Source organism: Bufo bufo, chromosome 9 (assembly GCF_905171765.1).
Source record: "Bufo bufo chromosome 9, aBufBuf1.1, whole genome shotgun sequence".
In the NCBI taxonomy this organism is placed as follows: Eukaryota; Metazoa; Chordata; class Amphibia; order Anura; family Bufonidae; genus Bufo; species Bufo bufo.
Window position 1 is genome coordinate 216,696,423 of NC_053397.1, and position 25,259 is coordinate 216,721,681.

General features: G+C 45.3%; 1 protein-coding gene across 1 annotated transcript in view; it reads right to left on the reverse strand.

Moving 5' to 3' along the window:
• Positions 1-15,706, reverse strand: part of SGIP1 (SH3GL interacting endocytic adaptor 1) — a 104,181-nt gene extending 88,475 nt beyond the window's left edge. Inside the window, exon 1 of the mRNA XM_040407521.1 lies at positions 15,534-15,706. Within this exon, the coding sequence (XP_040263455.1) occupies positions 15,534-15,543 (10 nt within the window). The 5' untranslated portion in view covers positions 15,544-15,706. The remainder of the gene's footprint in view (positions 1-15,533) is intronic.
• Positions 15,707-25,259: the final 9,553 nt, after the last annotated feature.

The following is a 25,259-nucleotide window of genomic DNA, read 5'->3' on the forward strand; positions in this document are numbered from 1 at the left end:
GCTAATATACAGGGCTTTTTACACAGAACGATTCAAAGTGAAAGGGGGAAGAACAATCATCATTCTGATTGTTCATCCTCTGTTCAGTAGCTCATCCCATTTAGGCTAGTTTCACACTAGCGCTAAACTGTTCCGGTAGAGGAACATCCTGCCGGAGTTCATCGTATCTGGCACAGCTGGATACTACCTTTACCCTGACTATAAAAGGGACTCGGCTTATTTCCGCCATTAGTGCCGGGATTTGGCCGGACAAAAAACGCTGCCTGTAGCGGCATTTGTCCGATTAAATGAGACCTGGCTTGTTTCCGACATTAGTGCCGGGATTAATCCAGACAAAAACACTGTCTGTAGCGGTATTTGTCCGGTCGAATGGCGGCACTAATGACGGAATCAGCCCCGATCCCATTATAGTCAATGGGGCCTGTCAATGCTCTGGCAGTTTCTGGCAATGCCGGATGCAATGAACTACGGCAGGCCTGCTGGAACAGTTTAGCACTAGAGTGATCAAAGATGTGATCACCCGACAAGTGAGATTTTTCCAGTTTGTCCGGTGAATTTGGCAATTTTACGCTGACCAGTTATCGGGAACGAGCGTTCATACCAAAGTTCATTGCAGACAATTGCACCGATCCTCAGCCCAAAGGGCCCTAACTGACTGCAGCAGAGGACAGGGAAAGTGGTGCAATTCTGCTTCGCCCCGACGCAGGGAACATGAGCCGTTCTACTGGACTTGCAAGAAAAGCAAACACGATCCCTTCATCAATATTTCAGATGAATTAATCTGCAGGTATAGCGGGCTGGATGTTCCACAATGAGGTTAAACGGTGATGTGAGCTATGAAGTGATGGATGCGTGAAGTGTGCATCAAATAAAGGAACCACTGACATCACAGGACTCCTTCCATGTGTCCCCTACTTGTTTGTAGTCTGTAGCCATGGAAACAGATAGGTCTGCATAGGAAATGGGTACACAAGCCTTTTGATTTTTAACAAAACTCCTTGCAAAGCGGAGGCATGTTTTATTTTACATGCACTGGAAAGATAATGGTGGTGAAGGGGTGCACACTCTATACCCTATATTCCCATAAAACTGCAAAAGCCCTTTGTGTACGGATCTGGCTGAAATTCCTCAAAGCAAAAAAACAACCCAATATGGAACGGTTTTGTGGTGGCACTGCCGCAGGACTGGCAGTGGGATACGTGGCATACGCTACTTTCCCCCTAGGCATTACAAAGGTTTGAAAGCAGAGGCATAAAAACCCGCTAGCATAAATTGACATGCTGTAAACTAAAAAATAAAAAAAAATAAAAGCAAAAAAAAAAAAAAACACAAAGCGACTTTTTATATGCCACTGCAACTTTTTTAGTTGCAAGTGGCATTTTCAGGGCGCCTTCACCAGATTTTAAAAAACGGGAAGTGGGGAGGACAAGGTGTGGGCGGGGCCATCAGCTGCGGTACATTCACCATTATTTGTGCCAAAAACTGGCATAAATAACGACCGGACTATATGGTAGCTACAAGCTGCCATAGAGCTCATTCTGGAGCACGGACTGCCGGAGGAGGCATGTCAGTGGCATACGCCGGTCTTAAATCAGGGCCTGTGAACGTTTCCATCCATATGATGCTTTCATGCTGCGTTTTGCAGTGTCTGACGCAAGTATAAGTGGGGAGGATTTCCCAATGTATACCTACGTTGGTTATCCCTGTACAGGCATGTTTTTCTTTTGCCTTTGCCTGGAAAAGAGTAGCAGACAGATGCTGAAAGGACTCTCTTTTGGCCTTTGTCACATGAATGAGGGTCCTATATATACACTTTTGAAGCATGCATTGGAAAACTGCAAAATGCAGCATTAAACCATCTTAAAAGAGGTACACAAATAACACAATGGGGGTCATTTATTAAGACCAATTATGCCAGAAACTGGTGTAAAAAAGTTGCATGGCCCTGGATTGGTGCAGGTGGGATGGCAGAAGTGGGGTCATCAGCACCGGCAAATTCACTTACGCCAGTCTCCCGGGGTTGGGGTAGATTTCAGCCACATGGGCTGTCCCTCGTCATAAATAAAGCTTAACCTCCGGCAGTGCTGGGGATATGAAAGACCAGGGCAAAACTCCAATCTTTGATAAATTAAGCCTAAAAAAAAAAATCCGAATAAGATCTGCCAGCGGCAACTTACTGATGGTTTTCAAGTAGCAACCATTGCATGCAATAAAAATAATGAACTAAAAATAAGTGAAATCATCAAAAAGTGACCAAAGCTAGGCTTCAAATAGGTTAGCAGGTTTTGTTTGAAGACCTAGTGAATCAATGAAGTAGAAAAGGCTACACAAATTTTTGGCAATAGTCTGACAGGTAGGCCTCAATGAAAAAGGCGAAAAATATTAAGTCAGGCAAATATTCGGATATGGTAGAGAATGCTCAGAGACCTACTTCCTCATATTAATTCTCAGAAACAAACCGCCTTCTGTGCAGTGAATGCAAACATTGTTCAGATCTTGTGCCCGTCTGACATCTGACCAACAATTTCCAATTCACACAATGCAGTAAATATGAGGAACAAAGGGTTCCTGATAGACAGGGCTTATTCAATGGGGGGACTTTTCCATTAGAATCCGCAATTCCTGTACATTACAGCGCGTTCTCCAGTCGATCCGCTGACATAACTGTATGTACAGCACAAAAAGAAGACCTTGAGTTATCGCCATGGTAACAGAGAATGCTCGGGACAAAAAAAAAAAAACAATGGCAAAGACGTTTTTCCGAGAACATTTATGCTGCAAAGATTTTTCCTCTGCGGTTTATAATTACTTCCATGTTCAGGGCAGAAGTACGAGTTAGGGCTCATGCACACGAACGTTGTTTGGGCCCGCATCCGAGCCGCAGTTTTTGTGGCTTGGTTCCGAATCCATTCACTTCCATGGGGCCACAAAAAGATGCTCCGTTCCATGGCCCCGCAGAATAAAAATAGAACATGTCCTATTATTGTCCGTTTTGCGGACAAGTATAGGCATTTCTATTATGGACGGCCTGTTCCGTAAATTGGGGAACGCACACGGGCGGCATCCGTGTTTTGCAGATCCACAATGTGTAGACTGCAAAACACGGCGCGGTCGTGTGCATGAGCCCTTATTGGGCTTTCTACCACTGCAGTAAGTGATAGACTATCAACAAAAGGGGGCCAAACATGCTTATGGGTGTGGATGGGGCGACTGTTCAGGGCTACCTTCTTCCAAAAACAGTGCCACGTCTGTTCCCAGGTTGTGCGAGGTATATTGAAGTGAATAGGGGTGTGCTGCAAGAGCACGCACAACTCTGGAGATAGGGGTGGTCCTGTTTTTGGAATAAAGCAGCCATGTTTTTCTAATCCTGGACCGCCCCCTTTAAGGCATTAGAGTAAATAAGACTCAAAATATAAAAAGAAGAAAACAAAAAGGGGCATAGAAAATAATGATTGGTAATTGTATTTTTTTTATTGCTGTGTTTTTCTCTCTTCTGGGTTTATGTGCGGTTCTGCTTGCTGGTGGCGGTTACGGGCTCGGTCAAGTGGAGTTATACATGTCATCATTGCAGCAAAACAATAAAAGGCTGGAACCAGCAAGGGATGAAATAGGAGAGTATCCATTCTTTTGATACTTTATCACAATTGCTGCCTTAGGGAACATTCTTTAATAATTCGGACATCCCTTTAATCTTCTCCTTCCGTTTAATCCTATTTTGTCTCATATTACAATTTAAACGGAGAAATATATAAAGAAACCTTCTCTACGTCTCACAGTAGATCAGCCATGTACCTTCTGCACCTAAGGGCTTATGCACACGAAAGTACTGTATTTTTGGTCCGCTTCCAAACTGCATTTTTTGGCGGGTCAGATGCGGACCCATTCACTTCAATAGGGCCATAAAATATGTGGACAGCATTTTGTGTGCTGTCCACATCCGCACGTCTGTTTCGTGCAGTCCGCAAAATTATTGCACATGTCCTTTCCGTGTCCGCATTACGGACGTGGATGGGAGTGTTCTCTAAGGGGCCAGCTGTTCAGTTAAATGCAGAATGCACACGTCCGGTTATCCGTGTTTTCTGCGGCCTGTGATTGGCTGCAGTGGTCAAGTTTCCCCCTTGTCGCTGGATGTCGATTTCAGCTCTGCAGGGAGCGACAGAGACTGAACCCAGAGGTGGAGAGCAGGCAGGTATGATCAACAATACGGGCACAGGCCCCATATATTCGTCTGAATGAGCCCTTAGACTAACAGATAATATAGATATGCTGGGACCATAAACTGTACTGATGCCTTAGGCGGGTACTTTCACACTAGCGTTTTTCTTTTCCGGCACTGAGTTCCGTCCTAGGGGCTCTATACCGGAAAATAACTGATCAGTTCTATCCCCATACCTTCTGAATGGAGAGTAATCCGTTCAGGATGCATCAGGATGTCTTCAGTTCAGTGTCTTCCGTTTTGGACGGAGGAAATACCGCAGCATGCGGATCAGTTTCCGGAATGCCGGATCCGGCATTAATTTACATTGAAATGTATAAGTGCCGGATCCGGCATTAAAAATACTGCAACGCCGGAACCGTCCTTCCGGTTTGCGCATGTGCAGACCGGTAAAAATGTGAAAAAATAATAATATAACGGATCCGTTTGTCCGGATGACATCCGGAGAGACGGATCTGTTCTTGCAATGCATTTGTAAGACGGATTTGCTTGCCGGATCACTCTGCCCCAAGTGTGAAAGTAGCCTTAAAGGGGCTGTCTCATCTGACACATCGGTGACATATAACTAGGATATGCCAACAATGTAAGATAGATGCAGGTCCTCTATGGGGCCCACAAAGTGAACGAGAGGGAACTGCACAAGAGGGCCACTCTACATTCACTTCTATGAGAGATCCGAAAATACTCGAGCACTGGATTGGCTATTTCCGGCAGTGGTGCACTTTCCTTTCACTTTTATGGTACCTGCACCTATCCGACATCCTAGCAATATGCCACCGATGTCTCAGGTGACACAACCCCTTTAAGGATGACCTGCCACTTCTCCTGACATGTCTCTTTTAGTAAATACTTGTATTCTCCATGAAGCATCTTGCGTCACTCCTCTGTTATCCCTACTAGAAATTAATGAATAAACTGACAACCGGTTGTGGGGGCATGCCAGTGCTGTCGGTGTCAGACTGTGTAGGGACATACTCCTATGACAAGGAGGATGGTAACACCAAGGTATCAATGCACTCATAGGATTCCAGAAGGAACAACACAATGCAAATTTATGAGAAAAAGATTTAGAATTAATATTTCATTTAGGAACATTTCCTAAAACAGAGATGTCAATAGAGAAGTAAAGAACAGGTACGCGCCCACAACTGGGCACCGGCTTGAGCTCGAATAACAGAGCGTCTATGATGGAAAATTGTAGCATTGTTAATTAGAGCTGCAGCCGCTGATTAAGAAAGTGAATTTAATTTTGCATTGAGTAAGGAATGTTTTCCTGTGCCATTGGCAGATCGCCAGCTAAGATGTGGTTTCCTCTAATGCCTGGTAAACACATTTTATATATTAAACCGAGTTACGTGGTAAAATGACCCCTGAATAGAACGTATACGAGAATCTCCAGCACAGTGGGGGTCAAGGTCTGAAGATCGTATTATATAGCGAGGAAATCATTGGCTGCACAGTTAGTTATTGCTCTGGAACTTCAATGTAAAGAAGGCAACTGCTGAATGTGTAAGGCTAGGGCTACACGACGACATTTGTCGCACCAATGTTGCGCGACAACTTTTATAACGATAGTCTATGGTGTTGCACTGTGACATGCTGCGACAAGATGGATTTTTCTGTAACTGTCACAGTCGCAGCATGTCGCAGTGCGACACCATAGACTATCATTATAAAAATTGTCGTGCAACATCAATGTCGTGCGACACATGTTGCAGTGCAGTTGTGCCCTATGTGTCGCGTGACACATGTCGTCGTGTAGCCCTAGCCTAATAGTGATGAGTAATGAGCTCTGTCCGGCCCCCAGCCATTAGTCACAGCTGGACAGTAAGAGCCTGCCGCATGCTGCACATGGCCGGACTCGCCACATATACATGCCCAATGGCCTTGGACAATTCCTCTAGCCACATAAACAATTAAAGGGGTTTTCTAGGTTCAGGATATTTTGACGGCCTGTCCTTAGGGGTCCGACTCTTGGTCCCCCACTAATCAGTTGTTTGAAGTGGGTTGTGAGTGCTGCAGTCTCTTCAATGTTTACATGGGTCCGTCCACCTACACTACGCATCTACAGTAGCAGCGACACAAGGTATCGCAACTTCGTCCCATTCAAGTGAAAAGGATGAAGCTGCAATACCCTACCCTGGAAGCTGATATAAGGTGCAGATTTAAAAAAAGGTTTCCATGACTCTAAGGCCTCTTTCACACGAACGTGTGCGCTCCGTGGCCGTATCACGGACCGCATTTGCGGATCCGTAATACACGGGCGTCGTTCCATGGGCATTCCGCATCACGGATGTGGACCCATTCACTTGGAATTTTCTAATATACATATATTTAAAGGGGTTGTGCAGGCAGTGTATATTGACGACCTATCCCCTGTTTGAAAAGGAGGCGGAGCTCCATGTGAACGCTACTTCCTGTTCATTACACTGCCAGTCATCTTGGCAACGCATTGTAGAGTTTACTTGAACGGAGCGAGTACTTGTAATTACACTGCACCGACGCTGCAAGGGAGCTGAAGGGCAGTGTAATCATGAGGAAGCAGCGCTCGCACGGAGAGCCACCTCCTCTTCAAACAGCTGATCGGCGGGGGTGCTGCACCATGAGATATCGATGACCTATCCTGATGATCCCCTTTTAAAATTCTGCACACACACTTTTGTTATATCAGGCGGTGGACCCCTATATGCAGTAGAATGGTATAGCCCATGTATCAGTCTTGTGTAATGTATCCATGGCATCTCCACATCATACAATCCCTGACATTCAGTACTGTAAGCATCAGTGTTACATGACATACATGTGCTGTGTCAGCACACAGGACACATTCATGTGATAAGTAATAGGACTAGTGTTGGAATCACGATTTTACTGTGGTTATTACACAACTACTGTACATTACTTTGTGTATTTACATGGCTGCCTGTCTGTAGGTGATTTGTAAAATAACTGCCTGTCTCTAGGTGACGTTATCATTTCAGATTAGGGTAAAAAAAATAACAAAAAAAAAACAAAAACACACCCACGTTTCTACACAGACACTGATAGACACGATGAGATACGGCTGTGGCTAGTAATACTGTATATACTGCTCCTAAATACACTACTATTCACCTGTTAGATACCTGGGCAGTTAACTGAAAGCCAGGTCACATGACACGTATGAGGGTCACATGACCTATCCAGCTCTCCTTTGGATGCATCTTACAGGACTAAAATGGGCCATACCACTTTTTTTCTTTAGGGAGAGGCTACTGTAGGGATATAATAAAAGGTCTGAAAGAAAATATATATTAGAAAATTGTTCAACATCCTATTCTCTAAATAAATAAATAAAATAATTAAAACCAGAATACCCCTTTAATTCTTCTGTGAATTTACACTGTGGATTTCACTCTGAAATGCAAAAGGGTGACATCTGAAGCAAAATCCGCAAGTAAAATGTTGTGGGTCATTTTAGGAATCATTTACATACCAAAAATCCTGAAACACTGTTAAAAGCTGTTTTAATGTAATTTACAGCATTTTAAGATACAAAAAAAAAATCTTTTAAATCATTTGACGTTGATAATCTGTTCTGTTGGAGGATGAGCCCTGGACAGAATCAGTCTCCTTCTCCCTCTGGCAGTTGGCAATATATAGTCTCTTCTTACTTGCCCTATAGAAGGAGTCTTCTCAGCTACATTGCCATGTTCCTGCAGAGGCTCCGACAAACAGGGCAGAAAGCTATTTCTGTTGGCTGCCGTGCAGAGAACAGAGGATCACCATGCGGAGACCTGGCTGAGCATGTGTGTCCACCAGCACTTGGTGGACATGCATACTGCTTTACACTTTGAAAGCCAGATGTCACCATACTATGTAAGTAAATGCCGGAGCTCTTCATTGGACCTAACAGCGTGTAAATGACAAAGATTGTGTCATATGTCATAGGATTCATATAGATTGTAAGCTCTTGCGAGCAGGGCCCTCATTCCTCTTGTTGTAATTATTGACATGTCTGTTGCTATGTTATTTATGACTGTTTGTACATGAATCCCTGAACTGTAAAGCGCTGCGGAATAGGTTGGCGCTATATAAAGATTATTATAGGACTGACCCATGACAATTATTAATATTATTATTATAACTACAAATATCACATTGTGAAAAAAAAGTAACATTAGGCTACGTTCACATACGAGTCATGAACTCTGGTAGCCTGATCCAGCAGAGGAACTGGCTACCAGAGTTTACCATATCTGCTGGATCCCCTTCGACTATAATGGAATCTGACGGGGATACAGACAGCTTTCGCCATGAATTCTGGCTTTCAGCTGGACAAAAAGCACTGCATGCAGGACTTATTGTCTGGCCGACAGACGGCATTCATTCCGGAAACCGGACTGATCGCATTACAGTCAATGGGGATCCAGCAATGCGTGTTCGTGTCCGGCTATACCAGATACTGTGAACTTCGGTAGCCTGTTCCTCTGCCGGAGTTCCCAACGCATATGTGAACGTAGCTAAGGGTACTTTCACACTAGTGTTTTCGTTTTCCGGTATTGAGTTCCGTCACAGGAGCTCAATACCGGAAAAAAACTGATCAGTTTTATCCTAATGCATTCTGAATGGAAAGCATTCCGTTCAGGATGCATCAGTTCAGTCCCTTTTACGTTTTTTGGAGGGAGAAAATACCACGGAGAGACGGATCCGGTATTGCAATGCATTTGTCAGACAGATCCGCATCCGTCTGACAAATGCCATCAGTTTGCGTCCGGATTGCCGGATTCGGCAGGCAGTTCCGGCGACAGAACTGCCTGCCGGAATCCTCTGCCGCAAGTGTGAAAGTAGCCTTACTAGTAAATGATTATGTATTCATGGAGACACAGGAGTGCTGCGGAGCTGACCATGGTGCTGATCTCCACAAGAAAAAAAATAATAATAATGCAAAAAGTGGGCATTGCGTTATAATTTCTGGTGCTTATAGAACAATTCTCTCACCCCCCAAAAAAATCTATCCTCATCATCTGTCCAAAATGGGGGACATCCTCTATGACGTCGATATGCTGAAAAGGCAGAAGACTCCCTGTCTGTACATCCCGATTCTCTGCTAGTGATTACGATCTACATGTCTGCAGCACATAATAAGCATCTTAATAATGTTTTGTGCATTGGGTTGATATATATTATATTTAGGGGCATCAAGATGGAATATGAGGGTTTCAGGAAAAAAAATTAAAAAAAAACTATTGTAATGTAAGGCAAGATGAGCAAATATGGCTCCCGCTAACCATGCCTGCATGTGCCGTCTAAATACTACAACTCCCCAAACTGTTGCTAATCTTTGCCTTGATGTAGAGACTGCGAGTTCCCGGTATAAGAATAAAGCCAACTTCAGAGACATTTTGTGTAATTTCCTTCCCTGGTTTTCATGTTTCCCTGTGATCTGAGCCTCCGCGGCTCTGACCGAGATACCCTCTGGCTTCCAATCATCACACAGCAAAACGCAAATTTCAACCTACAGCAATGACAAGTGAAAAAAAAAAAAAAAAAAGAGGCCGGGGATGGAGGGGGTTTCACTGGGATATTTTTTGGTCTCTGATCCTTGCTAAAGATTACTTAGCGCGAGTACAACGCACGTAAATATTACAAATTACAGAATGAATGAATGGCAGTGCACCCCAGGACGGCGGGGAATAGAGCCCGCAACCATGAATGATTAATCGCCCCCCCTAGATTAATGCAAGGAACTCTTTTAGGATGCAGCTTTAAGATGATTTCGCTTGAGGGAGAACTTGTATTATCCATAAAATAAAGGCTACTCTGCCTTGTTTCATTCCTCTGTTATCCTTCCTGGAAATGTATGACTAAATTACCATTCCCTTGACAATAGGGTGTGACCCGATACAGTCTGATACGGTCAGGCAAGTGTAGGGACAAAATCCACTAATAAGGGGAATGGTAATGTTTGCCAGTTGGCAATGTATTCAGACATTTCCAACACAGAGGTCTAAGAAAGTTACTTCTGCATTGACATTTCATGAGGAATGCAAGCATCTACTAAAACAGACATGTAAGGAGAGGTGACACATCCTCTTTAAGACATTCATCTTAAAGGGGTTGGATACTTTCTAGTAAAATTTGTAAAATGCTGTAGACCAGGGATGCTCAACCTGCGGCCCTCCGGCTGTTGTAAAACTACAATTCCTCCGATGCCCTTCTGATGATGACGATGGGAGTTGTAGTTTTGCAACAGCTGGAGGGCCGCAGGTTGGGCGTGCCTGCTGTAGACTCTTGTGTTTTGTCACCGAAAACCCTACATCCCCTCATCACTTACTCCAGGTCCTCAAATCAACATCCCCTGCAGCTCATGAACAGAAGTGCAGACGATGGGATAGTGACGGGCTCCACCGCTGTGACCGCTTTCTCAGCTGCGTGCAGAGCAGGACGCGGCCGGAAAAGCCGTCACATTGGTAAATCACGAGACCGTCGCCAACTTGAGTCCGATGAACACCGTTACTGTCGCCGTCCACTGTGTACATCTCCTAGCCATTGACTGAAGGGGAAACTGACCTGAAAACATGGAGTAAGAAATGAGGGGCTTTAGCATTTTCGGTGACAGAACACAACATTTTACATGATTTTATAATTTTTACTACAAAGTGGTCAACCCCTTTAAAAAAAAAAAAAAAAAACACAAGGCAAGCAGCCATAATAAGGACACATTGTAGCCATATGCCATGCCACCAGAAATATTGCCGTATTGTTATGTAATACCGGAGATTATTATTAGGTGTGAACAGTCACAATGTTTAGGCTGGAGTGGGTCCATGTTTTAGATGCAATGACTGTAATTATAGATCCAGAACCGCCTATATTATCATAGGTACACAGCTTATGTCGCCATGCATCTGTCGGTGCTTCTGTGAGGAACTGCAGGAAGGGCTGGAGCTTAAAGGGAACCTGTCATGTGGATATTTGATTATAATCTAACTAATTATATACAATCATTAACTACTAAAAAGTACCATAGATGTATTCACTTACTGGTGTGACAGATGGTTACCTCATAATATATACACAAAGATGCCGCATGCTAATGAGCTGATTGGAGTCCGGCGTGATGTCATTGAGTCCAGTGTATATTTAATTCAGAGCTATAGCCACTCCCCTGCCCACCTGCTGCTGATTCATATGGAAAATAACTGTCAATCAGCAGCAGGTGGGCAGGGAGAGTCAGGAGCTCAGGAATATTCATGACTCATCATTATCAGCTGGAGCTTTTCAATACAAGATGTTGGCAGATTGACTGGGTCAATTAAAGAAAGTGACCCAGCATTTTGGTAAGAGAATCAGTCACTTATTTATGTTGCCCTTAGTTAGGACACCATAAAACTGGTGACAGGTTCCCTTTAAGTACAGGAGACGATATAGAGCTTTGCCTCCCACAAGAACGCTACCCTGCGCTGAAATACTCTGTGCTCCTTCCACAACCTCAACAGGTATAATGCTAGTAAGTATCTGGCTGCTGCTACAGCACACCATCCCTGGCAGCTAGTAAGCAAAGATCCAGAATCTGCAGTGGAGCGGCGGGGGATTGGAGAGGCGAGTTGTGCTTTTATTTTTATTATATACTTTCAGTTTTTTTTTTCCCCCAACAACCCCTTTAAAATCAGATAAATGAACACTTTCCAACAATAAAAAAATATAAAAACTCCACTTGTGATGGGTGAAATGATTTAGCTCTTCACCTGTAAAAAGGCTGTCTCCACTGCTGAAGAAGCTCTCCCCTGCTGCTTGAGTGACAGGGTCGAACATCTTGCCCGGACATGACAATCGCGAGCCTGCAGCGCTGCTCCAGGTGGCAGCGACTGTGCATGCGCCACTACACTTCCAGGTAGCGGCACATGAACAGTTGGTGTGCTGGAGGAGGAAGCAGAGCCTCAGCACTTGTGTCGCTACTTGGAGCAGTGGTGCAGGTGCCAGATTATCAGGGCCAGGCGAAATGTCTGATCCGGTCAATCAAGTGGCAGGGGAGAGCTTCTTCAGCAGCGGGGACAGCCCCTCAAAAGGTTAAAGGGATTCTGTCATCAGAATTTAGGCCTATAACCTAAACATATGGCGAGGTCCCTACTAATACACTGAATCCTAAAGTGACCTTATCAAATGCGCCTGTGGCTCTATAATCATATAAAACAGGTTTATATAACCTGTCACTCACGTCACAAATGTGTCCAAGGGGACGTCTCATCCTGCAGGGTGCCCGGCTGCAGGCATCTCGTTTTGGTGCCCAGCGCCGCCTTCTGAATTGAAATCGCCGCCCTCCCTTTCATTAGAGCCGCCTACCTCAGTTCATCGCCGCCTCTCTAACGTCTCCTCAGCCAGATCCGCGCGTGCGCACTAGGTATAACCTGATGCGCCCGTGCGGACTCCTGGCAGCGGCCTCGTTAAGCGAAGTGCGCATGCGCCATCCGGCGCACTTCGCTCGAGCCTGCCTTGACCGCCCTATTACAGCCATCCAACATCCTACAGCTAAGGTTATACCTAGTGCGCACGCGTGGGATCTGGCTAAGGAGAGCGGACGTTAGAGAGGCGGCGATGAACTGAGGTAGGCGGCTCTAATGAAAGGGAGGGCGGCGATTTCAATTCAGAAGGCGGCGCTGGGCACCAAAACTAGATGGCTGCAGCCGGGCACCCTGCATCATGAGACGTCCCCTTGGACACATTTGTGACGTGAGTGACAGGTTATATCCGTCATGAACGTATCCGGTTGTGTCTTCTATAGCCATGACGGATCCATCATAAACACCATTGAACACTATTGTGTCAGAGAAAACGGATCCATCCGTTTGGCTCAGTTTCGTCAGGCGGACAGCAAAACCCTGCAAGCAGCGTTTTGGTGTCAGCCTCCAGAGCGGAATGGAGACTGATCAGAGGCAAACTGATGCATACTGAGCGGATCCTTTTCAATTCGGAATGCATTATGGAAAACTGATCCGGTTTGGACCGCTTGTGAGAGCCCTGGACGGATCTCACAAACGGAAAGCCAGAACGCGTTTTAGGGTACTTTCACACTAGCGTTTTTGTTTTCCGGTATTGAGTTCCGTCACAGGAGCTCAATGCTGGAAAAAAACTGATCAGTTTTATCCTAATGCATTCTGAATGGAGAGCATTCCGTTCAGTATACATCAGGATGCATCAGTTCAGTCCCTCTTACGTTTTTTGGACAGAGAAAATACCGCAGCATGCTGCAGTTTTCTCTCCGGCCAAAAATACTGAACACTTGCCAGAATGCCGGATCCGGCATTCATTTACATTGAAGTGTATTAGTGCCGTATGCGGCATTAAGTGTTCCGGCAAAACGGATCTGCGCAGACCTTTAAAAATGCAAAAAAAAAATATGAATACCCGATCCGTTTTTCCGGATGACACGGATCCGGTATTTCAATGCATTTGTCAGATGGATCCGCATCCGGATCCGTCTGACAAATGCCATCAGTTTGCGTCCGTATTGCCGGAATCCTCTGCCACAAGGGTAAAAGTACCTTACTCTATCTCCTGGCAACTGCACAACTCTTTGTGGATTATTATTTTCGATACATTGTATTTGTCTAGAATTGTCAATTGGGCAAAAATGCAGACCAAATTCTATTAGTAATTAATCGGTGCAGAAATCCAGGTAATTAAAAAGGTTTTCCTTGCTCTTCTACTGTATCTATTCCATAGATAGATAGATAGAGACAGATGGACAGACAGATATTATATAGATAAATAGATACAAATATATAAGATAAATAAATAGGAGATAGATAATAGATAAATATTTTTTACACTGTGTGAATTTGCACCAAGTGGTTATAAAACGTCCATATTCCTAGAGCCGAGGACTCGAGGAGGAGGAGGAGGTTACATGGATGTGCTGGAGATGTACAGCGGCTATGACACTGATGCTCCTGCATTGATGAGAAGGTTGGATCCATCTTCCAGTGTGTACCAGACACATTTGCACACACAGATAGAAAGCATAGGGTCTTCGTGCCGACATGATGTGTGATGCATTCACTGCCAGCCTCACCGATACAGGCCGCCCTTTAATCCTGCTATGAAGCCTGCCCAAAGTGTATTAAGCTCCTGCTGACAAGCAAGGCGAGCCAGATGCCGAAAGCTGGGAATCCATTCAGTGCTATAGGCCCAAACCATGACGGCCGGTTCAATAAAGCCATAGAGGAAGCAAGAATCCCCGCTACGTGGTGATCAGACACATCAGATACAAGCGACATATAAAACCCTCATCACGGGCAGGGGGATCGTCTTCCACAGCGTGCTCACAAGGGGTTAATACATTAAACCATCTCTCCCCATCCTAAGGGCAGACTTGCATGCCATCTCCTCAAATAATCCTTTTGGAATCAAATGCTTAAATTTTAACCTGGAACAGACCTCAAGGGGAGGTCATTCATTACCCAAGCATGCACCCGGCCCCTTTAAGTCGTGGAAGGATTGGGGGGGGGACATTTTGCAAAGAAAACATATTTATGTACTCCAGGTTCAAAATTAATAAGATTGCATAAATGTGCACGCCCTTAGATCAGCTTTATACATTGGCCTTGAGGGTCATTTTGCATTTTCATACAGTCTGGAGCTATGCACGCCGTCCAGGACTAAGGATTTACTATATTTTTCTAGTATCCATGCAAAATCGGGCCAACTGCACTGCCCCAGATCATCTCAGATTTTTAGTATGATACAGAAAATCCTGACACCCCATGCCACCGTCGTCAGTGCAAACGATCAACGGAATCGGCCGACTGGGTGGGATGGATTCTCGGTACGTCCATGGCCGGACTGGCAAAAAAAAATAAAAAAATCCTTGGGCATTGGCGCCGACATCAGACCCCGGAGAGGAGGTACAGACCCAACCTCTTATAGCACCTTGAAAAACAGGTCGACGATACTTTCATGTGACCAATTGCATAAATACGCACGCCCTGCATAGGGGCTATATAGTGGGAAGGGGGTTGAATTTTGCATCTGTACATGCATGACCCCCCCAAATATATTACGACTTTAGGAGGACTGAGTGCATCTCACACTGACACATCCAGGGGGCCCCCATCCAGGGCTGACTGTGGCCCCCCCAGGACTGAGGGGCAGGGCTGACCTCATTAATGCACAATGTGATATGCATGGAAAAGGGGAGCAAGGATGAATGGATGGAGGAGACAGAGGGAGGGTGACATTCAGGAGGTGGGGGGGTGTATGGCATTAAAGACCAGATCCGGGAGAGGAGGGGGTGAGGGGCACGGCATGGTGCAGAGAGGAGGAGAGGACACCCTACCTTCCATCATGGTGGCACAATATCATTCCTTAATCTCCCAGGAGGCTGAAGGGCGGCAGTGTGTGGCTGTGCGGAGTCAGGGGCCCGCCTCGGTGTGTCTTGAGGGCCCTCGGCAGGCAGCAGCTCAGGAGGATGCTGTGAGGAGACGGGAGAATCACCCCGCTGCCAGGAGCCGGCCAATCCCCGCCCTCCGCCTGCATCACGTGACGCCGTCTCCTCACACAATACTCGCACCGAGCCCGGCCGCTGACGCACTTCCCTCAGGCATTGCCCGGTAACGGGCCCGGTCACCGCGGCGGACAGCAGCTACATGGCGGCTCCAGCATTCACTAATGATAGTTCCAAGTGTTCACTATTATTTTTTACCTAATATGCCTCCTGAATACCGACCTGCTGCACGGTATATTCCGCAGTGTGAGGTAATATTTCCCGCCTAGAGTTTCCTATGGGTGTCCCTATGGTGCTAGCCATATGTGCCCATAATTCCCTCACCTTTAGGTGCACCTCTAAAACCGCAGCTCGCATTGCAGGGCCCTGTTCACATTTAGCTTCCTCTGTCACAGATTAAATAAAAAATACAGGATGAAAACACCCAAAAACTGCATCATAGTCAGTTTCGGACTGGGGTACCTAGGGCCCACCGGTAAAAATTATTTTGGATGCATTCAAATATAATAAATAATTTAACAATTTTTTTATATGAACATAGGCTGGTTGAGGTGCAGTACATTGAATATATGTATGTAGGGCCGTAAATCTAATGTGTTATGTTCCACTTGTGCAGGGGGTCGGAGACTAGGGGCCCACCGGGGGATTCCCCTGTGGGCCAGTCCAAGCCTGATCATAGTCAATAGGGTCCATTGGATGACGCATGTGACCGTCGTATGACCGATCCGGTGCCTCCGTTATTTTTGTTCTGTTCCGATAACGCCATAGGTGCCCCAATAACTGCTGCACCGTTTAGTACTCGACACAGACACTCCCATAAGTGCCTCTCCCAAAGACGCCCCCCGCAGTGTTTGCCGTAGGTGCCCCTATGTATCTCAGCCAAATGTGCTGCATGTCTTAAAGGGGTTGTGCCACCAGTTAATATAATTTATGTAGAGGAATTAAAGGGGTTGTCTCACTTCAGCAAATTACATTGATCATGGCAGGGATACTCAACCTGTGGCCCTCCAGATGTTGCAAAACTACAACTCCCAGCATGCCCTAATAGCTGTATGCTATCCAGGCATGCTGGGAGTTGTAGTTTTGCAACAGCTGGAGGGCCGCAGGTTGGGCATGCCTGATGTAGAGGAAGTGAATACAAGGCACTTACTAATGTATTGGGATTGTCCATGTTGCTTCCATTGCTGGCTGGATTCATTTTCCATCACATTATACACTGCTCCTTGTTTCCATGGTTACGACCACCCTGCAATTCACGATTGAGAAAAAAAAACTGCACCGCCGTATTCCTAACTGGTCACTTTATTTGTAGAAAGAAAAAAAACACTCAAGCAGTAAAAAAAAAAAAACATCACTTGACGCGTTTCGGGCACCCAGGCCCTTTGTCAAAAGAATGGTATGATAATGAACATACAAAAGTTAAAATACACGTTTAGAAAATGGATCCACCTATCAGGAGAAAAGTTTCATTAAGGCTACATGCACTCAACTGTATGTGTTTTGCGGTCCGCCCCAAAAAACGGATGACAGCCGTATGCCATCTGTTTTGTTTTTTTTGCGGATCCATTGTAACAATGCCTAAAAGGGACAAGAATAGGACATGTTATATTTTTTTTGCGGGGCTACGGAACGGACATACTGATGCGGACAGCACACAGTGTTTTTTGCGGACCCATTGCAATGAATGGGTCCGCATCCTATCCGAAAAACACAATAATTTCGTTTTTGAGTTTTTCTTACAAGTGTGAGGTGCATCGATGGGGGCTAAATTTTCACCTTCGTTAGCTAACCTTTTTGTGGCGTGGTGGGAGGAGTCTTATATTTTTTCGGAAGAAAATCCCTTTTCATCGCACCTAATATGGTATGGTAGATTTATAGATGACCTCCTCGTTATTCGGGACGGTCGTCAGGAGGACATCATTGCTTTCGGAACATTCATCAACAACAATGATTGTAATTTAAGTTTCACTTTAAATTTTGACACAATGAGCAGACATTTTTTGGACCTGTTGCTTACTGCCTGCAATCATTAATTTTTTTTCGGATATTTTACAAGGGGGAGTTAAATGTGTTGCAAAAAGAGCTCGTACGGTCGGCTCTATACTATCCCCCAGATTGTTTCTTTCTGAAAAACCATCATGTACTTGGCTGGAAACAAAAGGCTTTTATAGGTGCGGGAATAAGATCTGTCGCTGTTGCAACTTTGTTACAACCCAAAAAAAACTTAACATCATACAAAACCAATATTACCTTTAAAATGTCATCCTATATTAATTGCAACACTAAGTATGTTGTGTATCTATCTCATTTGCTGCACTTCTTGTAACTTGCAGTATGTGGGACGCACTGCTAATACTTTAAAAACAAGGATCCGTAAACATTTATCTGATGCGAATAGTCAGAATGCACTGAACGCCTCTGCAGTTTCCAGACACTTCCGTGATGCCCACAGGGGTGATTTATCTTTCTTCACCTTCTGTGGAATTGAAAGGGTATTTAAACCATACAGAGGGGGAGCGATCATAAGAAAAAACTACTAGCAAGGGAAACTTTCTGGATTTTTATGCTTGAAACCAGATTCCCAACAGGTTTAAATAGGAGACAGGACGTTATATATTACTATTAACATCAGGGATTTTATGCATATTAAAGGGAGTCTGTCATCAAAGTTTCACTTTTTTAACCCTTCCCATAGCTTTCTAGCAGCCTTACAGTTAATAAAAACGTTACCTTTATGAGCAATCCTGGACTTGGCATCACAGTAATTAATGCGCATGCGCCAGCTAACGGCGCGAAGCCGGAGCATGCACATTAATTACTGTGATGCCGTACAAGGAATGGGCATCGCAGTGCGCATGCGCCGGCCAACGGACTGAGTGGCCGGCGAAGAGGATCTCGGCAAAACAAGAAGTAAGTAGATGGGCGGTCAGCGGGAAAGAATGGGCGGGGGGAAGCGACGATAAGGCTGAGCTAGCTGGGCACCTACGAGGGTAACGCCGCCCCTGGGCACTTGCGAGCCCTCATTTGCATATGCTACTAAGTTGTTTTTTGCCGGTAACCCTCAAGGGCCAAGCCAAGTAACTGTAAGTTTTCATGTAAAATATGTTTGTTATACACATATAGCCTACACTGTGCCACATAATATACAGTATACCGCTACACTGTGCAGTCTATTCTATAAGCACCATTGTTTTGTGGCGACGGACAGAAAATAATCTGGAAGCGCCCCCTCAGGCTCTGGATCTGCCACTGCCCGGTAAGCGATCTGACTGCTAGCAATACCCCCCCCCCCCCCCCCACCGTCAGCGATCTGTCTGCTAGCACCCACAGCGTCAACGGTCTGTTTACTATCCAAATCCACCCGCCATTACCGCTTGGGTCGGTCGGCAAGCTCAGTAATGGGACGTCAGCGGTGCTGCGGCAGGGCGGAGCTTGATGGGCGTCCCCTACGTGACTCGTCCACACAGGTCAGAACACGATGACCACACGAAGAAGTGGTCACCAGAAGAAATTGAACAGCATTTGGTGTCTCGGTCAGCCAGCCAGCGAAAGTGGGGTGCACCTGACCTAGGTGAGAAAGGGGGTGCTGGGGCTCTAAGCTTTGGGAAGGGGGGGGTCTGCTGAGCTAACGGATGCACCCCCATAGCCCCCATATATGGCTAAAAAATTATTGCTTGGGGGGGGGTGACACCATTTTCTACCGCACCGGGTGACACCAGCCCTAGCAACACCACTGGGCTGATTCAACATTAAGTTGCCTCCCATCTGTTCAAAAATCACAGAATGAAGTGGCCTAAATGGGAGGAAGTGCTCAAAACCCCAAACACTATAGCGTGTTTATACCCGAGGGGGGAGCGCAATCCCTCCGCATGTGATCCGTTGCTATCGACAATCCCCATCAAAAATGCATACATTGGAGGATGCCGGCAGTGGACCACATGCACAACAAAAGCCTCCTACACAAGATGGAATAATGTGTGGATGAGAATATAAAAATCCATAAATCACTGCAAAAGGTGCACCACAATAATATGCAACTGACAATACTGGCTAAACCCTCACGCTGATGGCCAAAGTGTCAGTTTTAACATCAGCGTGAAGGTTTGGCCAGTATAGTCAGTCGCATATTATTGTGGTGCACCTTTTGCAGTGATTTATGCCTCCCATCTGTTAATGAAACTTTTCTCCTGATAGGTGGATCCATTTTCTAAACGTGTATTTTAACTTTTGTATGTTCGTTATCATACCATGCTTTTGACAAAGGGCCTGGGTGCCCGAAACGCGTCAAGAAGGTGATTTTTTTTACTGCTTGAGTGTTTATTTTTTTTCTACAAATAAAGTGACCAGTTTGGAATACGGCGGTGCTGTTTTCTTCTCAATCGTTGATTCAGGAGTCTCTGCTCACCGTGACACGCCGTCAGCTTTTCCTACATCGTGGTTCCCTGATAAAGCCGGGAAGGGGGTTTATCCCCGAATTGTGTTTTGTTTGGCACTCTGCAATTTAGCAGCAGTGGTTGTGCTTGCACACTATAGGAAAAAGCGCGGTCCCGCGGTAACGGACACCAGAGAGGCCAGTGTTTCTTTCTATAGTGTGCAAGCACGACCATCGCTGATGGATTGAAGGGTGGCCGTAACCATAGAAACACGGATCAGTGTATAATGTGATGGAAAAATGAATCGAGCCAGCAAAAGAGTCAATATGGAGAATAACAATACATTAGGAAGTGCCTTGTGTTAATGTCCTCTACATAATAAATGCTATTTGGTGAAGTGAGACAACCCCTTTAAATGCCTCGGCTATAGATGCCCCCTTTAGTGCCTGTCATTGGTGCGCCCAGGTGCTGTAGTCAGAGGTTCCCTTTTTAGTTCTTGCCATAAGTGTCCCTTTTATTTCTTGCCGTAGACGCCCCCATGTGTCTCAGCCAAATGTGCCTCTTTTAATGCTTTCTGTAGGTGCCCCAAGTGCATCAGCTATAAGTGCACCCTTTATTACCTGCTATAGATACCCTTTTAGTGCTTATCATAGGTGCCTCCAAGTGCACCCTTTAGTGTTTGACATAGGGCCCCCATGTGTCTCAACCTAATGTCCCTCATTTAGTGCTTACCTTTGTGCCTCAGCTGTAGGTTCAACCTTTATTGCCTGTTATTAGATGCACCTGTCGTGCTTGTCATAGGTGCCCCTATGCCCCTTTTATTGCTTGCCATTGATGCCCCCATAAACACCTCGGCTACAGATGTACCCATCAGAACCTGCTACTAGAGAAACTTAAGGCTGCACAAAGACAGTGGTTCAAAAATGTTTATAAAAAAACTATTAAAAATAGGTTTTTTTTTTAGCTCAAAATTATTACAATGCAATGATAATAAAACTAAATTGCCCCCAAGGTTGTACATAGCCTTTAAGTGCCTCAACTATACCCTTTATTGCCTGCTATAGATGCCCCTTTTATTACTTGTCATAGGTGCCCCCATGTGCTTTAGACAAAGGTGCCTCTGTTGTTGCATGCCATGATACATGTACCATCTAATGCCAGAGTCAGGGACACTGTCACCATAAAAATGTAGTGCAATCTTTAGACAGCCTGTTATATAGCTGGAGGAGCTGAACACATGCTTCACTGAAACCATTGACAGGCTTCGATGACGTGGCCACAAGTGGACCATGCTGTGCCAGAAGTAAACAAGACAGGGACCAGAACATGGACACACCAGAGTCCGCATGCAGGACTGAGGTGGCTTGGAGCAGGCAAGAGTCAGTCTTCTGCTTACTGAGGCAGGCTACGGGCATGAGCTAAAAACTCACAAACCTTTAACCAGTACTGGGTACCCTTAATTCACAAGATCTTGGGAGTCCTAGCTACCGGGCGCCCACCCAACATAAAGTAATGGCATATCCTAGTGATATTCCTTCACCTTATAAAATGAGAATGACCCTTTAATACTGCTGCAGATCACAACACAATATTTCTGCATCCTCAGTGTTACGTGTTCCTGTTTTAGGAGAATTTCAGCAAAACTAACAGAATCAATGGGATGAACATACTACATGGTACAGGCTATCGACACTGAACTAAGTCGTTTGAAACCAAAAATTCCTGTGCCATACAACAGAGACAAACGGATGATTTGTAGGACTGCAGGTAAGTGATCCGCTTTTAGTTTCCATATTTCAGTAATATAAAATGTTTAGTTCTTCTTTATTTTAAAATGCTCCACTTGATATAAACATCCATCTTTTTGCTTTTTTTAATAACAATAGAACCAAAATCCAATGCTGATTAATGTCTTGGTATATCTTTATAGCAGTTTGACTTCCGTTTTCACATATGGAGCTTCAAATCCGCTGCATAGAATTACAAATAAATAAATCTGTCTGCCTGCAGCCTCCACTAGAGGGAGCTTACTGCATACATTTTATAACTTAGCTCCCCCTAGTGGCAACTAAAGGCTTTAATTTTACCACAAAAACGGATCAATGCGACTAATCACAAAATATATAGAAATCTTTATTCATCAAAATTCATAATTGATCAGACATTGGAAAGAAGTACGACACGATGGCAGCTTAATACACAAAAATACATGGGGCACAATACCAGACGATGTCTATCAGAATCATTATTGTAACATCAATGTGGCTCTAAGAATACACTGTCATATGAGGAATTATCTCTCAATGAAGGCCCACTATAATATCAATGGGCAGTGCAACAGACCAACAATGTAAAAGGCTGAAAAGATTATACATAAATAATAAGCAGGTGTGCCTTGAAAGAGCGAAAATACGCGCAATAAAATAAATATAAGTACCTATATATATATATCAGATGTATTAAACTAGATATAATATTAATTGGCACACATGCTTATCAATCCTAATCTGCAGCCTATATGCAATTGATATCTTTATATATCCATCCCTAGGTATAGACATGACCATAATAAGTCTAAAAACATACCCAAAGTCATGATGCACAGAGACTGGAATGTCGCCCCACTTACTGACACCTCAACACGTGTTTCGCCTCACCAGGCTTCGTCAGGAGGTGATTAGGTAAATAAAATGAGGGGTATATATAGGAGAGAAAGGCGGGTAACAGCTAAATTCCTAACTAGGATCACATGAAGAGTATCAGTGGTGGCGATGACGGCACACCATCTTTCAGCGCATCCCTACATCCACATTGCGCATGTGAAGTGCATATAGAGACGTGAAACGGAGTGCATCCAGAGGGAGCCCAACAGCGCATGCACCGAGTCGCGTCTTTAAAGAGGACCTTTCACCAGAATAAAACATCTAAACTAACTATACAGCCATGTAGAGCGGCGCCCAGGGATCCCCCTGCACTTACTGTTATCCCCGGGCGCCGCTCCGTTCGCCCGGTATAGCCTCCGGTATCTTCATAGTTAGGCTCCACCCAGGGGAACCTGACGGCGTCTCTTTCTCCTATGCTGTAGCGCTGGCCAATCGCAGCGCTCAGCTCATAGCCTTAGAGAAAAAAAAAACTCAGGCTATGAGCTGCGATTGGCCAGAAAGGAGAAAGAGACGCCTGGAGGTTCCCCTGGGTGGAGCCTAACTATGAAGATACCGGAGGCTATACCGGGCGAACGGAGCAGCGCCCGGGTATAACAGTAAGTGCAGGGGGATCCCTGGGCGCCGCTCTACATGGCTGTATAGTTAGTTTAGATGTTTTATTCTGGTGAAAGGTCCTCTTTAAAGGGAATCTGTCACCTATTTTGAGCATATCAAACCGTTAACATAGCAATGTGCAATAAAGTACCTTCATTCCAGCATGTCTTCTTTCTTTTATTCAACTTTTCATTTAGATGAAAAAGCAATTTTTCTGATATGCTAATTAAGCCTCAAGGTGCCCAGAGGGGCGTTGTTACTCTCCTCTGGTGCCCAGTAACGCTCCCCCTGCAGTGCCCAGCCCGCCTTTATTCCAAGCCCAGCACGCCTCTTAAGAAATTAATTTACTCCCACACCCTTGCCGAACGGCGCCGCCCCCTCCACTACGTCATGTAATTTATTTACCCCACCATCCTTGCGTCCTCCTTTCTTGGCCTCCAAAATCCCACGCAGCCACAGTATCGCTGACTTCCTGCGCCTGTGCGATACTCCGGCTCCAGAGGCAACAGCGCTCTGATTACATCACTGGGCTCGGCGCATGCCCCGTGACACTATTGAGGCTGTTGCCCTCAGGACCAGGAGTATCGTACAGGCGCAGGCAGTCAGGGGAAAAACTGCGATCTCCGGTGCAGATGTACTGGAAACCCACTAATTCCTGAGTCCTGTTGTTCTGCCACAACTGTCTCTAGATCTCGCATCGCTTGTCTTTCAGCAGGGGAAGACATAGGAGTAACCTTCTGTCCCCTACTGAAATGTTTCTTCAAAATTAATTTGCGTGAAAATAATTTGAGATGCTTAATCACCTCAAACAGATCAAATTTACTGGTAGGTGAGAACGATAATCCTTTTTGTAAAACCTGCTGTTGAGGAATAGTCAATTTAATTTGTGACAGGTTAATTACCTTCAGATCTCTTTTCCTTGTCGTTTATACTCCTGTTCTTTCTTTTCTGAGCTGGAATACGGAGATTGTATGTCTGTTTGTCTGAATCTGGTCCTCGTCCAGATCCTAGGTGTCCTCCTAAAAAAGAGGCTCTACATTCTTCCTCCGATGTAAAAAAAGTAATTGATTGAGAACGCGATCTGATGTTATTTCTTTGCCACTTAAAGGGTTTCTACCACCTCATTTGGACCTATTTAGCTGTCAGACACTAGCGATCTGCTAGTGTCTGATCTACCTAACCATAAGACCTTTGTGTGCAGCCGTTACACTAAAAAAACAACTTTTATTGGTATGCAAATGAGCCTCTAGGTGCTATGGGGGCGTCTTTTCAGCACCTAGAGGCTCCGTCTACTCATCCTGTATTCCGCCCCGCTCGTCCCTCCAGCCCGCCCATCTCTAGATTGCCAACCTCCATCTCATCCATCGGCCTTATTCTCGCGCCTGCACCTTGTGCGTCTGTATTCCGCGCAGGCGCAGTGACTGTCTGACTGGCCGGGCGTCGTCTGTTCGGGAGCGGTCAGACAGTCACTGCGCCTGCGCCGAATACAGACGCACGCGGCGCAGGCGCGAGAATAAGGCCGATGGATGAGATGGAGGCTGGCAATCTAGAGATGGGCGGGCTGGAGGGACGAGCGGGGCGGGATACAGGGTGAGTAGACTGGGTTTCTTATGAGAGAGACTCAGTAGTGAAGGAACACAATACAAAATGCACAAGAAGGCGGATTTAGGGGAATATAGGGGAGGAGAACAGCCTTGAGTTGGTGTCAGCAATGCATGGTGGGAACTGTAGTGTGCACCTACATGGGTTGCCGCTAAAACCAAGCACACTGTTGCTGAGCCTCAGCAGTGACATGCCACTTTTGCACATGTGGCTGCTGAAGCCAGTGAATGGTTGCAGTGGTCTGGTGACCACTGGAATGGAGGGTGTTTCTAAAGGCGAGTGATGTTTCTTTTTTATTTTGCATCCCCTCCTGCCTGTCATTCTTG